Genomic DNA, 14,844 nt, shown 5'->3' on the forward strand with positions numbered 1-14,844 from the left:
GTTACTTCCCTTGCTCAATATTCATCAAATTCAGATTAAGTGCATTAAAAATCAAATAATTATCAATAAATTTACCTAGACAGTATATATGTCAGTCACATTATATAGGCAATCTAAGAAACAAAATTCTATGAGTCCCCATACATGCATGCTGCTATTTATGAAATTATTTTATGTTGGATATACATCAGTGCATGAACAGTCACATAATTACTTTCTGAAACAAATATAAACCAGTTCTTAGCCAGGGTTTATTTTATAGGTAGTTCAATGGTCGTGGTACAAGTTGGTCCATTCCTCCTCACACTGCAGCGAGTCAAATTTCCCCATACATGCATGCTGCTATTTATGAAATTTTTTATGCTGGATATACATCAGTGAACAATCACATTCTGAGACAAATATAAGCTAGTGCTTAGCGAGGGTTAGTTCAATGGTTGTGGTATAAGTTTGTCCATCCCTGCTCACACTGTAGCGAGTCAAATTTGGGTTTAACCATACTTTCGTAGGCGATTTTTGATCTAGTATGTCGTTAACATGGTCGATGTCTTCATTTCCTTCATCAAAATCACTGGCTATCTTTAAAGGTATTTCAATTGCTGGATGGGCAAAAGTCGGATTTTCAGTTGTTGACACAAAATCACTGGCTATCTTTAAAGGGATTTCAATTGCTTGATGGACAAGAGTCGGATTTGGACTTGTTGGCACAAAATCGCTGGCACTCTTTAATGGGTTTTCAATTGCTTGATGGACAAGAGTCGGATTTGGACTTGTTGGCACAAAATCGCTGGCACTCTTTAATGGGTTTTCAATTGCTGGATGGGCAAGAGTTGGATTTTCAGTTGTTGACACAAAATCACTGGCAATCTTTAAAGGTATTTCAATTGCTGGATGGGCAAAAGTCGGATTTTCAGTTGTTGACACAAGTGCACCAGATGTCGACGTTGTAATGTCATTGGAACAAACATTTTTGTTTAACTGGGAGCTGTCTTCCCCCAAACTTTGACGCTGAGTACTATGACGATTACTATAACTTACTCTTGCTCCGAGTTTTTTTAGTTGTCGTCTTGTTCCAGTGGGCAAGACAACAAAAAATATGAACACAAACAGCCCTTGAAGTGTGTTGAAAATGCAGAAAAGGTATTGAAACACCAGTTTAGCATCGCCAATCGCGAGAATGCCAAAAAGCCATGTCAAACCAAGCAGCACCATAATCGCAATTCCCCGCCTTGCTTGCTGATAACCGGTTGTTTTCTTGTCAGAGGTAACCTTGGCACCAGAAGTGACCATGGATCGAATGATGAAGCAAAAAGCCACGATATTACCAACGATGATAAGAGCAGTTGGAGTTAGAAATGCCACAATGAAAGGTACGCCATGCAATCGACAACTATTCAAAAAACAGGAGGTTACACTTTGTTCATCATGTAACAATTTAAACAGACAGCAAATATTTATTCGGCGTGGCAAGAAAAACATATCCTTGTTGAGTGCTGATTTGCTGACAATCACGGACACCATGTAATTTTTTATTAACAACAGTATTGATGGCGAAGACTATCAACACGCACAAAACTTTAAAGAACAGGTTATTAATTGTTACTTCTCCGACACATAAGAGTTGAATTTAACACAAATACAGTATATGATTAAAAGTGTATTGACTTGAAAATTTAATAGTGCGTCAATTAAGAGCAGCAGCCAAAAATTGGGGTTCCAACTGTCGAATATACACAAGCCCTTTATATATTTACGAAAGCATTTGATCTCACAGATAATAGAGTTTTATCGGGAAAAGTTAAATTGTTGGATATTTTGCCCTACAAAAATTTGAATGTTTGATTTTTTCAGCCTAATTTTTCGTAGCTACATGCCTCAGAAAGCAGGAAAATGATGTAATTCCATGTTCTGCGTTCAGTATTCTCTTTTCTGTATATAATCTATAGATTTCCGTGTCAGCAAGTGTAATGTTTTGCGACGCCGTCTATACCATGCATCTAGTCAGTGTACCTAAAATCCTTATACTAGTGATGATGTAAAGTTGCATGGAGTATGTCGAAAATTTTTCATTACAATGTATGGAATATGATCAAAAATCAAGCCACTTACTAGGTTCCGTCACCGTATTTATCTAATGCAGCTATCATTGTTATACCCACGATTACGGCAGGAGTACCTATAATACAAAAGAAGATTTATTACAAAAGATAATGATTTTTCGGCCAAAAAATGGTCATTTGTTTGAGTATATGATATTTAAGATATAGATAATAAATTGATATCGTCCAGAGATATTTTTTGGGGGACTAAAACCATCTTTCCTTCCTAGACTATACCGTGTTTTACCGTGCCACAGATTGATACGCGCGCCGTATGCATATTCATCAATTAAAGGCTAGCTGTCTTCCAAAACATTAATTTAACCATCAACTATCATGGTGTATGCGAGAATGCAAGGTTTTTAAATTTTAAAACTCGCTAACTAGATACCGAAAAGAGATGACTTACAACAGACAGTCTAGCTCTCTGTAAGGCAATTTCTAAAAGGGATTGAACTGGGCAAATATGTTACAACCCACATTGCTCTTCCACTAAGAGATCCTAGCTGTCTTGTATACATTTTTAGAACTACTACTACTATTACTGCCACTACAAAAGGACGACCTTTTTTCTTCATCAAAAAATCTTACCCCATGCAAACACACAGCATTTCAGCAAAAGCCTGGATTGTGACGGAGCGGAAAAGACTTTCACAAATGCCCAGTACATATTATACGCTTCTACGGCCATCCACAAGAATGCTGATAACAGGAAGTAATGAAGGGCGATCGCTGCTGCCCGACAGCCAGCCAGGGATGATGTCCTGGACTTCTCAATAGCAGCCAAGAAAACAATGATCGTCAACGACAAAGCAATACAGAAGTTCAGCAAAATCTGGCTTGGAACTTGGTTTCGCAGATCCCTAAATTTAAATATATAGGAACAAAATAGCGCGATAGAAAATGTTCGCACGAAAGTACACGTCTATGTTCGCACAATGATTAAATAGGGGCGTTTATTAGTCCTTTTTCGATGTATCGACCACCGAAGGTCTGTGTGATACGTATAGGGGGCCTATGAGTGATAAGGCAAAGAACTTCCACTTCTGCAGCTGTTGCCATACCTAAATTTTGCTAAAATTTCGGTATATCTCTAGTGTGTTTCTTCACGCGAACCTATTGATATATTTTTTGTCTTTGGGCAATTTTCCTGATATAGAGACCACTGAGATTTTAGAAACAAAAATTTGGCTAGTGAAAAACCAGCATGTTTACATTTGCAATCCTTGGCCTTGCGAAATTCATAAAAAACGTAAAATATAAGGTGTAGAAAATTATTCGTATGATAAAAACCCATATTTACCTCAAAATTAGTATTGTGATTATTGTCAAGATGAGCCCAACCAATGAGAGGGCACAGCCAACGTAACTTATTACACCAAGTATTTTGTCATGTACAGTCTTCTTTCCTGGAGCTATGTTCTATGGAGAAAATAGTCACGAGCTTTACTTCTTTACTTTAGAGTTTCACAATGGCTCATATATAATTAAAGGAATTAATATGGGGACACAGTCGCCTCTGCGCATCAGTTCTAGATGCTCATAACAATGGGTGGTCGACTTGTTTTAAAATTGCAGCATTAATTGCTCGAATTTCGCATGTCTCATATATCTCTGAACGAAAACTCTATGTAATATTCATTTAAAAGCATAGCGAACTAAAAGCGTTTAAAATATTCTGAGAGATCTTGATATCATCTTGATATTTTAGGAGATATACTGATTCGGAATATAAACAAAGCATTTGTGTACATTACGAACTGTATCCCAATTTTAAGATTTATTGCACGCGAATTATTAATAGTTTATCAAGTAACCTTGAAGTTCAAGCTATGCACCGGTATATTAATAGCTCATTAATACAAGAAAAACACTTGATAGTAATAATCTTACCATCAACATTGCAAAGTTGGTAAAATGATTACAACTACAAAGCACTCTTCCATCTTCAAGAACGCGTTCAAACTTGCAACCTTCTTGCGACCAATTTCCAGCGCTGAAATTCCAGTAAGAGCACTGGGTGCTTTTCGTGTCACCTCTTTCGAGGCTTGGTAATGCAATGTTCACTGGAACACTTAAATTTGAAACTGACAATCCTTCAATACTTCCCGAAATTACAAGACTATTCAAGCGACCCGATGTCCCACTGGTAATAGATGATAATCTAAAAAATTTTGTTTCTCTATAGAGCACAAATATCACTGTCTGGTTTGAGGAACTGTTTTTACCCGTGGATTCGTTGAATATTGTTCGTGGAATTGTGAGCGAAGGAGATAAGACTTGCCGTACTTCATTGCTCTTTTTATTCAAAGTAATATTTTTCCTTTCTGATTGATTCATTCTCCTTTGAATACCCGAAAAATTAAGTCCGCTAAAATTCTGTGGCTTCACCGTTTGTAAGTTAATATCGAAGTTTCTTTTCGCAATCTCAATTTTGCCTTGTGCGCCAATAACTAATGATTCTGCGAAGATGTTCAGAGTTTCGACAATCCTGAAAAATTAATAACCTTTTATTTTCTCTCTCGACTCACTCGCTGAGGCCAAGGTTATACGTCGCATTTGCCGAATGCAATTCAAACATAAGATAATAAGATGATAAACCTCATTAAGCCTCATTATCGTCTCATAATCTATTGTTTGAATTGCATTCGACCGGACCAAATTAAATGCGACGTTTAACCTAGGCCTGATACTCGTTTTTTTTTCAACGGTGTCATACATCACCCACATCTTTGCCAGATCAATTTATGAGGTATCGTACATACCTTGACGATGAGTTTCGATCCTCTTGACTTTTTAGAATATTCTTAAGTTTGGAGTCCAGCACATTGTCTATAGTTGTCAGGAAGTCGTCAAGAATCTACAAACATGAACCCACAAGTGTATTAGAGTATGATATGAAGAATAAAAAGCGCCAATTAACCTGCTTCTCTTGAACATGAGAAAATACCTAACTAAAACCTAAATGCAGTTATTTTGTTAATAACACTGCGTAGGAATAACGTAGAAAAATCATGCAATGATGCTCGTTCAATTAGGGAATAATAGTCCGATTTATACCAGCACGGATCATCTGTCTACACGAATTGTCCGCATGGTTCGTCTAATTGGACAATTTTGCAGGGGAGGTTCCTTCGACGTATCAAACCTCTATTATAACGCTTGCATGTGTCACGCACTCTTTTTGCCACACAAATAATATTTTTTCAAAATGTTTTTACCAGATTACTAGAATGCTTCATTATTACATTTTTTGCCTTGATTTTGAATTTGAGTTTTCCCTGCCATGCATATTCGTTCCCAAATTCAATAAAATCCTGTTCTTTAGGGATCTTTAATGCGATTCTATTTCGTTATAGTTTTTATGAAAGAAAGTATGTTAGCTATACATCAAAATAAGAGGATCTAAATTGACGTAACTAGTATAGTATTATTTTCAACCGAGTTTCTCCTGCAATATATCTTTTTAACCACCACCTCATAACGAAACAAAACAATAAGCAAGAAACAATTTCAACATTGACAAACCTCGTTTGCTTTTTCTTTCACCAGAGCAATATTTTCTAATATTGTAGCGATATAGTCAATATCACCAGGATTAAGAGTGTTGCTTTGATTAGTTGAAGACAAGTCTCTTAGCTCTTAGTGACGTTCACAACGTTGCTACTATTAACTTTATTCTGAATTGAAAAAATGTTAAGCAGTAATTTAATATAATCTCTTTATAATATAACATTTATAGTACGCGCGTGCTGATTGGTCGAGAAGCGTGTTTCTATAACTGTACAGAAACACGGGAATTTTCCCGCCGAACTTGTCAAGCGAAGTAATGTAATGAGAATTTGTAATTGAATCGAATTATAATATTTGTAAAAAATCTTTTTATTGAGTTATATTATAAAAGAAATAGAAACGTTTTTCCTGTGTTTCTATACAGTTATAAAACACTTGTGGGAGTTTGGGAGAACTCGAAATAACGTGGAAAAACTCGCCCTACGGGCTCGTTTTCCCACTGATTATTTCTCGTTCTCCCAAACTCCCACGCGTGTTTCTATAACTGTATAGAAACACGGAAAATGTTTTCTATTTCTTAAACAGTTTCAGAACCTACGAAGACAAACTCAATTGTTGCATGCATGTATACGCTAGCGAAATAGCTATTTCATCTTTTCGAGCATTAATTAGTTAATAGAAACAATAGCGATTATTTTGGTTTTTAGTGCCATTATTTTTTTTATGATTTGTAATATGGAAGATTAAAAAGAAACCTTGGGTATAAAAGAAACTTACATTCTAAAAGTTATCTAAAATTGCATCGAAAATAACCTTCGAATTACAGTCGATTTCTATTCAAAGGTATTCATGCAATTACCTGTGATAAAATGAAGAGATTTTTACTCCGCGAATCTTTATATTTGCATTTCGTTACTACAATCGTCCCCAAGAACCTCCACTTTCTGTTTCGGATGTTGAAAAACAATCACGACTCGCGATAGACTCATTGTTATAAGGACAAGCAAGTGTAGCAACGTTTCCGACTGGAGTTTCTGGCCACTGGAAAATCCCATATGCTTCTGGAGAACCGACTTCTTCACCCGGACAAAAACCTTTAGGAAGAAGAAATTCATTTGGTTCTATGCGGAATCATCAGAGCTGTAATGTCTGTAACTAACGTTACCTGACTGACTGGAGCCGTTCAGTTCCTTAGTAACATGTAGTATTTAAACCTAACTAGTTATTGTGCATTTGGGACCAGGGAATATATTTCAAGAAATATAAAACGCAAGCCCACGAATGATATATACATAAAAATATTAAAAACGAAGGGCTTACGGATTATTATTTAACTCGCCAACGTGCATGGTTTGCTTTTCCAATACCATCGACATATATAGTTCAACTTACTTTTGCTTAGCGGCAAATTAACGATGGTAAACGGTTGCGGAATCCATCCCTGTCCTATCGCCGTTATCAACACTTCGTACTGTGATTTAGTGTTGATTATTGTTGAATATTATATGATATTTCTTTGTGGAGTGAATGTGCTGGTAATTGTTTCCCCACTTGAAGAATCAGCTTCCACTATCTTTCTCACATATACCTATTCCTTGATCCTTCGTGCTTGGTAAATTATTCCAACTAATGTTAAGCTCCTTAACTTGGCTTTGCTATTGAAAAATTTGTTAACCGTGGAATACGAAGACCTCTGTGATTTGGGACTCTAATAGAAAGATGTGGATAGGTATATTTTTATTTAATAGCTTATTGTAGCTATGGTCTCAGGCTATGAATTTATTTAGGAATTCCACCCTTCGTGAATTGTATCGCATCTTGCTGATAGCTAATAAAATTCTTTAGTATATACAACTAGCCAATCACAATTCAGGATATAAAATATGCATTTTAAATGGTGCTGTGATCATACCGCACGCATGCATGCAGCTATTAGATGCCCGTTTCGTAAAAATATTGTTGTCAAAATTGCACACGTGGTCGAAAAACATTTCAAATATTGTTGTCACAAAACTATGAAACCAACAAAACCAACTTTCTTTCAAATTTGCCCTGTTCGCTGATGAAAAGCAAGCTTCCCCCACAGTTAATTCGCGAGTCACCCGCGAATGAAGCCAAAATCACGTGTGTCTGGAGGTAAAGTCTCGCAAAATTTGGCTTCACAAAAACAATGAGGAGGTATCGTTCCAGTTATTTATTAGAGTTAACTGGGAATGAAGACTTGGAATTAGAACTGCAATGTTGCAGGAAAAAGCGAGAAAAATCTTCTCATTTTGCCTCATTTACTTGTATCGCATTATATTTAAACTGGCCAATTGCAAACTAATTTCCAGATGTTTATTCGCTTTAATTCGGCTGATTATTGGAACGCGCGTACCTCAAAACGTAAAAAGCTTAAAACTATCTCATAAACCTTGGTATTTGATTTACAAAGATCTGCATGTACACATTATTACATGGGCACGAAGTTAATTAATATATGAATTTCAAATGGTGGTAAACCTGCTGAACATACTTGTTGTTTGCGGTAACCAAGGCCTGTTTGTTGTACCGATCTCAATATGTTGACTACTTGGCCTTGCGGAAAGTGTGGCAGAGATATCGCCAGGTGAAACTGTTGAATTTAACACGGATGTAGTAACCACATTTCCTGATGCTTCAGATTTAATTGATCTTGAAACTCGACTAGGGTAAAATGCAGATGAACGAAATGGTAATGCCACTGTGCTTGATATTTCTGCAATAAATCAACAATATCACTTTATGCTTGTAAGAATAAGCAGTAATTTAACACCTAAAATAAAGCATTATGCGTTAATTGTAATTTTCTTTGACAGCATGTACGCTCTTCATCTGAGTAGGTAGTAAAATCAACAATATTTTGGCCATTATCACAAGTCCTCATAGGGAAAATTGCAGTGAGTCAGGAAAGTAGCTAGAATTGATTGATTGAATGAGAAGGCCTGCTTGATATTGAAAAGTTAATGTACTTATAGCCGCGCCCCCCCTGCCAAAACTACATGCATGCATGCATTGCGGGCAAGGGATACAAACAGCTTGTTATTTGATACATGGACTAGCAAACAACATACCAATAAAACATGCATACCAATGTAAGTAAATGTTTCGGTAATTACTCAAATAACACGGCTAGTACTATATGTTGTATTTCCAGTTTTTCTTAGGGCTCGTATTCCTTCATCAGCTAAAAAGTATGTGTATGTTTTTCAAGACCATTTCGTAAATTGATAAAATCAAAACTTACGTGGTAAGAGTGGAATATTTGACGAATGTTCTTCAACATGAATGGATGATTGTAATGTCGAGCAGTGAAAATCTGACATTATTATTGGAATATTATACCCAGCGTTTTGAAGAGTGGTGTTGATACGACTCAAAGAACAAGGTGACGAAGCGTCTGTGATGTACGAACAAAGTTCACTGGGTACTTTGAAAATACCTGGCGAACATCCACCACTTTCCTCTTCAAAGCGCATATCACAATATTGGAATTTTTTCAGGCAAAGATATTCTGATAACTTTGCTACACAGAATTGCTGGTTTAGTGATTCCAGGGCGTGAAATAGTGGAAGATACGTGCTCAAGCTGAAAATAACTTCATCTTGTTGACTGCTATTGAGCGAGGATTGACCGAAGAATGGGATGCAAAATGGATGCGGTTTCACAGTAAAGCAACATGATTGATCTGGATTTTAAAATAGGAAAAGATGGTTAGATGACTTTGACTAAGACCGGAAATATTGTTTGCAGATCGCACTGCGTTTTGAAAGTGAACTCACAATTTCTTATTTCAATTAATATTCGACTTGAAACAATAAGATAGCAAGTACACAAGCATGAGTACTCTTTAACACAAGATTAACATTGCATAATAGAAAATTATAACCATTCCAATTCGGTTTCAAGACTGTAATGTTATAGTGCCATTTGAACCTAATCCTGCAGAAATATTCGGAACATTTTGAAAAGAATAATTGAATGCTTGGTTCTTTTCTCGATAAAATGTCGCTAAGTAGGAAATAAATTTGGTGTCCAAACTTTAAAAAAAACTCTGACTTTGCAGACCCCACACGTGTACAATTCCTGCCACGTTATTAATGAGATTAGCTTTTCTCACGATGACGATGTTGAGGCACTTTGAAAATATATAATAACATGCAAAGCATTTTTACTCCATTTGAAGAATAAATTCAGCCTAAGAATAAAGATAGTCGCCGTTACGAGGTCCTACGCTCTTGGTTTTAAAAAAAAGGAACCCCAAAAACTAAATTCAAATGCTAATTGCAGATTCTGAAATATAGGCTACTTACCAGATTCTATTTGCGTAGGCGCAGCTGTTGGCCCTTGAAAATAAAAATATCTTTAATTTAAAAACCATCGCCAAATTATGTCAGAAATTGATTTGGGATATTCACAAACAAGACCTACTCGCCCTTTCCATGCGAAATTAAATGGCCTTTAAACCTTTTTTCAAAAATGGTATGGAAATTAATGATTTTTCCATATTATGCAAGCGGTTTGTTCAGTGGCGTAGCCAACCTGACAGTTTAATTTTGTCATGCTATGCAAATTTCAAGTCATTAGAATTATTAAATTATATAGAAATTCGTTGTTTTCACAGTCAATGAACACCAAAATATTAGCATAGCATAACTAAATGTCAGGCTGGCTACGCCACTGGGTTTGTGGAGAATTCATTTGAAATCAGTCTTAAACAAAGATATCACTGTAAAATTAAGTTATCTTGATAATGCAAAATGAAAACAAAAGACTTTTGTCGTCCTAATCCTGCTGCAAACGCGCCAAAATCAATTTCGGGAATCGAGGAGTTACAAAGTGTAAATACTCACGGAAACACTTTGTACTTGTGGCATTGCCTGGAGCGGACTTGGACGAACATCGTTGTAATAAAGTCGAAATTGGGAATTTCAATTTCCTAATTGCATAACTGCAATCCATCGAGACCTGATCACACAAATCCCAACACGGTGGTAGAATCTTGCTGGAAACGTTATCCAACACAGGAAGATAAATGGAACAAATTAATGGTAAAAGATTCACAGAACAGTAGGTGTACACTAAGGGATAGAATGGATGCATTTGATAATGTGCCATCTCAATGCTGTCTTGAGGCAGATTAGTTTTGTTGTAAAATGGCCGACAAGGAGAGTCAATTGGTACATCTGTTTCTTGAGGACCTAAAAAAATACGGAAATTGTGAACGGAGAAATGTATCCAAACCTTGTGAGAAAAGTGTTTTGAAATCTTCAATTCATAGAAGTACCGCGTATATATTTGTCCTGCAGGCATCTAAATCCTTCCACCCGTAGAAAAACGCGACAATGGAAAGAAAATTGAATTAAAATTGATAACATTTCCGTGCTTCAAGTTAAGGTGTGTGACCGGTTGTGAGGCAGCGCCTTCGCAAACAGTGCGAAAAATAGACATAAAAATTGCCCCACTTATTAATTAAGTCATAGCCACAACCAACGACATACTTAACTTTAGTGTGCAGCGATAACCGATTTGTGCAGTGATAAAAATAGAATGTGCAGTAATGAAATGAGAAATGTGCAGTGATAAACAGTATTTTCCCAACAGACCTCACTCTTCTGAGGTGCATTCATAAGCAGTTGTCTCTAAAAATGCTGGAAATCAAGTCATAGGGACTCAAAAATACATAAAATTTTCTGCAAGAGGTCCTGCGGACCCCCCACAATTCTCTCATCTTTAAAATACCAATTTCGATCACGTTGTGATGATTGTATTAATTTGATAACTTGAACTTTTTCACTTTTGCCTACTATTTCAATCCAGAATGTTGTTAGTTTTTGAATAATCAGGCTTCTTAATGCAACAAATATTTCTTGAGTGCATCAATTTTTAAATGAGCATAAAACATGATGTCTTGAATGGGTTGTAGAATTTTTTACCGATGACACGATGTCTTGGGCGTGGTATCAGTTTATTTCCCGGTTGGTATGATGTCTTGGGGGAGGTATAAGTTTATTACCCGGTTGGTATGATGATGTCTTGCGCGATGTATCAGTTTAGTTCTCCGTTGGTATGACGTCTTGGGCGTGGTATCAGTTTATTTCACCATTGGTATGATGTCTTGAGAGAGGTATCAGTTTATTTTCTGGTTGGTATGATGTCTTGCATGTGCGAGGTATCAGTTTAGTTCTCCGTTGGTATGATGTCTTGGGCGTGGTATCAGTTTATTTCACCATTGGTATGATGTCTTGAGAGAGGTATCAGTTTATTTTCTGGTTGGTATGATGCCTTGCATGTGCGAGGTATCAGTTTAGTTCTCCGTTGGTATGATGTATTGGGCGTGGTATCAGTTTATTTCACCATTGGTATGATGTCTTGAGAGAGGTATCAGTTTATTTTCTGGTTGGTATGATGTCTTGCATGTGCGAGGTATCAGTTTAGTTCTCCGTTGGTATGATGTCTTGGGCGTGGTATCAGTTTATTTCACCATTGGTATGATGTCTTGAGAGAGGTATCAGTTTATTTTCTGGTTGGTATGATGTCTTGCATGTGCGAGGTATCAGTTTAGTTCTCCGTTGGTATGATGTATTGGGCGTGGTATCAGTTTATTTCACCATTGGTATGATGTCTTGAGAGTGGTATCAGTTTTTTTTCCGGTTGGTATGATGTCTTGTGCGAGGTATCAGTTTAGTTCTCCCTTGGTTTGATGCCTTGGGCTTGGCATCAGTTTATTACACCATTGGTAAGATGTCTTGGGTGAGGTATCAGTTCATTTCCCGGTTGGTATGATGTCTTGGGCGAAATATCAGTTTAGTTATCGGTTGTATGTTTGGGTGTGGCATCAGTTTAGTTCTCCGTTGGTTTGATGTCTTGGGCGATGTATCAGTTAATTTCTCCGTTGGTATGATGTCTTGGGCTTGGTATCAGTTTATTTCTCCGTTTGTATATGATGTCATGCGCGAGGCATCGGTTTATTTCCCCGTTGGTATGTTGTCTTGGGTGTGGCATCAGTTTATTCCCCGTTGGTATGATGCTTTGCGAGAGGTATCTGTTTATTTCTCCGTTGGTATGATGTCTTGGCCGAGGTATCATTTTATTTTCCCGTTGGTATGATGTCTTGGGCGAAGTATTAGTTTAGTTCCCTTTGGTATGATGCCTTGTGCGAGGTATCAGTTTTGTTTTCCGTTGGTATGATGTTTTAAGCGAGGTATTGATTTATTCTCCGTTAGTATGATGTCTTGGGCGTGGTATCAGTTTAGTTCTCCGTTGGTATGTTGTCTTCGGCGAGGTATCAGTTTATTTCCTCGTTGGTGCGATGTCTTGAGCGATGTGTCATTTTAGTTCCCGTTGGTATGACGACTTTTGCTTGGTATTAGTTTAGTTCTCCGTTGATATTATATCTTGAGCTTGGAATCTGTTTATTTTCCGTTGGTATGATTACTTTGGCGATGCATTAATTAGTTTATTTCTCCGTTGGTATTATGACTTCGGCGAGGTATCAGACCTAATACGCCATATAATTCACTAATAATACTGTCAACTGTCACATGGTTGCTTGATGTTTCACTCGCCTTGATATCAGTTATTGTATTATTTATGTTTTTGTTTCGATAACTTAAACGTGCGTGCTTTCATGGAGAGTTTTTTATGATAAATTTCAGAATTATTCGCTTAGGATTCTTAATGGCATAGTTGATGTTTTATCACTTTTTTAAAACTTAATTAGCTTTTTTTTGTATGTATTAGTTTATTATGCTTTTCTGCGTGTTTAACTACCCTCTCGAGTATTTTGTATACTCACCGTAAACTATTACTTGGTATGATTTTTCGTCTGTATAATTTTGATGGGGGTAGCTTGTGGCTTTACATTTGTATGTTCCATTGTCTGTTCTACTAATATTTGAGAGTTTCAATGTTTGTCTTTCTATTCCAACATCAGTAATTTTGACTCCATTTTTAAACCAGGTAACATTAGCAGGAGGATTTCCACCTTCACCTCTGCATAGACACGCAAAGTTTTCACCTTCATTTAGCGTGACTGGACTGGAACAATTCAATGTCACGGTTGGCTTCTCTAAAATATATTGACATACCAATTATACAGTATAGGTACTTGTTATAGATTAAGGCAATGTGAGGTATAGGAGAACGAAGAATAAACATAAATTCATGGACGTGTTATAATTGACAAGGAAAAGATTAATTTACGCAAAACCCAGGTTTAACAAAGCGTTATTGTAATTCATACGTCACCGTTTATTTTTTTAATTGCAACCAGGTAACTTCAAAAAACAGGCATGCTTTTTTTGCCATACAATCAACTGTACTATATTTTAGGCCCAAAAATGTCTCTGCATACCCGACAAAGCGCTGCAATATCCTTTTTCTTACAATCATGCGCTCGTCAATTAAATTCCTCAGGTAATTATAAGTCATTGAAAACCACCAATAAATGTTATTAATAATTATATTAATTGTGGCATGTTTCAAGTATATTTGGGTTTGTGTTCAAATGATATATTTCATATTTTTGTCAAGACCAATCTTTGAAATTGGAAACTTTAAATCAATAAAAGACTGAACTTGCCTGCAACGAAGACGACAACTTCAGAGGAAGAATGAGCTGTAAATGCTGAAACAGTGAATCTGTATTTTCCATCATAACGGTGATCAACATTCTGTAAAATTAATGTTGATGGTTTTTCTACTGCAATCACAGGAAAGCTGACGAATATCGTAGGGCTACCATCACGAGTGATACTAGCAAGCATCACCGGAGTGGTAACGTTTGTACTCCTGAATTCCCATGACCGTAGAACAATAGAAGATATAGAAATCATATGTCCACACTATCTTTGCAGTTGATCCAGGTAGGAAAGTAAAAATCTTCCCACTTGATGGTGGATACACAATTCCTAAATATGATGATATTGCGTTATGTTAAGAAATTAAGTTCTAAGCGAGATTTTGTTTCCTATAGAATTTGGACAACAACATTTTTCTTTGCTTAAGAAAAACTTTCTCTGCGCGCGCATCTTTTCAAATAACATGGACGAGAACGATTTTAAAACATCAATCATGCATTATAAATCACAAGCCAATTATTTTGATATTCATCAAAAACTTGACTCCGTCTCCGTTCTTCATAGCGCGTTATTCCAAGAAAAACATCCATTTTTGAATTGGCAATAAACAGTGGCGGATCTAAGGGTGTGGA

At 36.5% G+C, this 14,844-nt stretch overlaps 2 protein-coding genes across 2 annotated transcripts; both read right to left on the reverse strand.

Moving 5' to 3' along the window:
- Positions 1 to 368: 368 nt before the first annotated feature.
- LOC114543207 (adhesion G-protein coupled receptor G6-like) lies at positions 369 to 6,237 on the reverse strand. Its single transcript, XM_028562295.1, has 8 exons — positions 6,207 to 6,237; positions 5,628 to 5,740; positions 4,865 to 4,959; positions 3,993 to 4,590; positions 3,403 to 3,521; positions 2,691 to 2,962; positions 2,110 to 2,176; positions 369 to 1,390 (listed from the first exon to the last, which is right to left on the reverse strand). Exons 1-8 carry the CDS (start codon positions 6,235 to 6,237, stop codon positions 409 to 411), a joined length of 2,277 nt encoding a protein of 758 aa, XP_028418096.1. The 3' UTR covers positions 369 to 408.
- A 1,045-nt stretch (positions 6,238 to 7,282) lies between these two features.
- Positions 7,283 to 14,467, reverse strand: LOC114543202. The gene is made up of 7 exons (XM_028562291.1): positions 14,215 to 14,467; positions 13,429 to 13,701; positions 10,484 to 10,831; positions 9,944 to 9,976; positions 8,878 to 9,318; positions 8,128 to 8,349; positions 7,283 to 7,320 (listed from the first exon to the last, which is right to left on the reverse strand). The coding sequence occupies exons 1-7, from the start codon at positions 14,465 to 14,467 to the stop codon at positions 7,283 to 7,285; spliced, it is 1,608 nt and encodes a 535-aa protein (XP_028418092.1).
- Positions 14,468 to 14,844: the final 377 nt, after the last annotated feature.

Source organism: Dendronephthya gigantea, unplaced genomic scaffold (genome assembly GCF_004324835.1).
Source record: "Dendronephthya gigantea isolate DGI-Jeju-01 unplaced genomic scaffold, DenGig_1.0 000417F, whole genome shotgun sequence".
NCBI lineage: Eukaryota > Metazoa > Cnidaria > Anthozoa > Malacalcyonacea > Nephtheidae > Dendronephthya > Dendronephthya gigantea.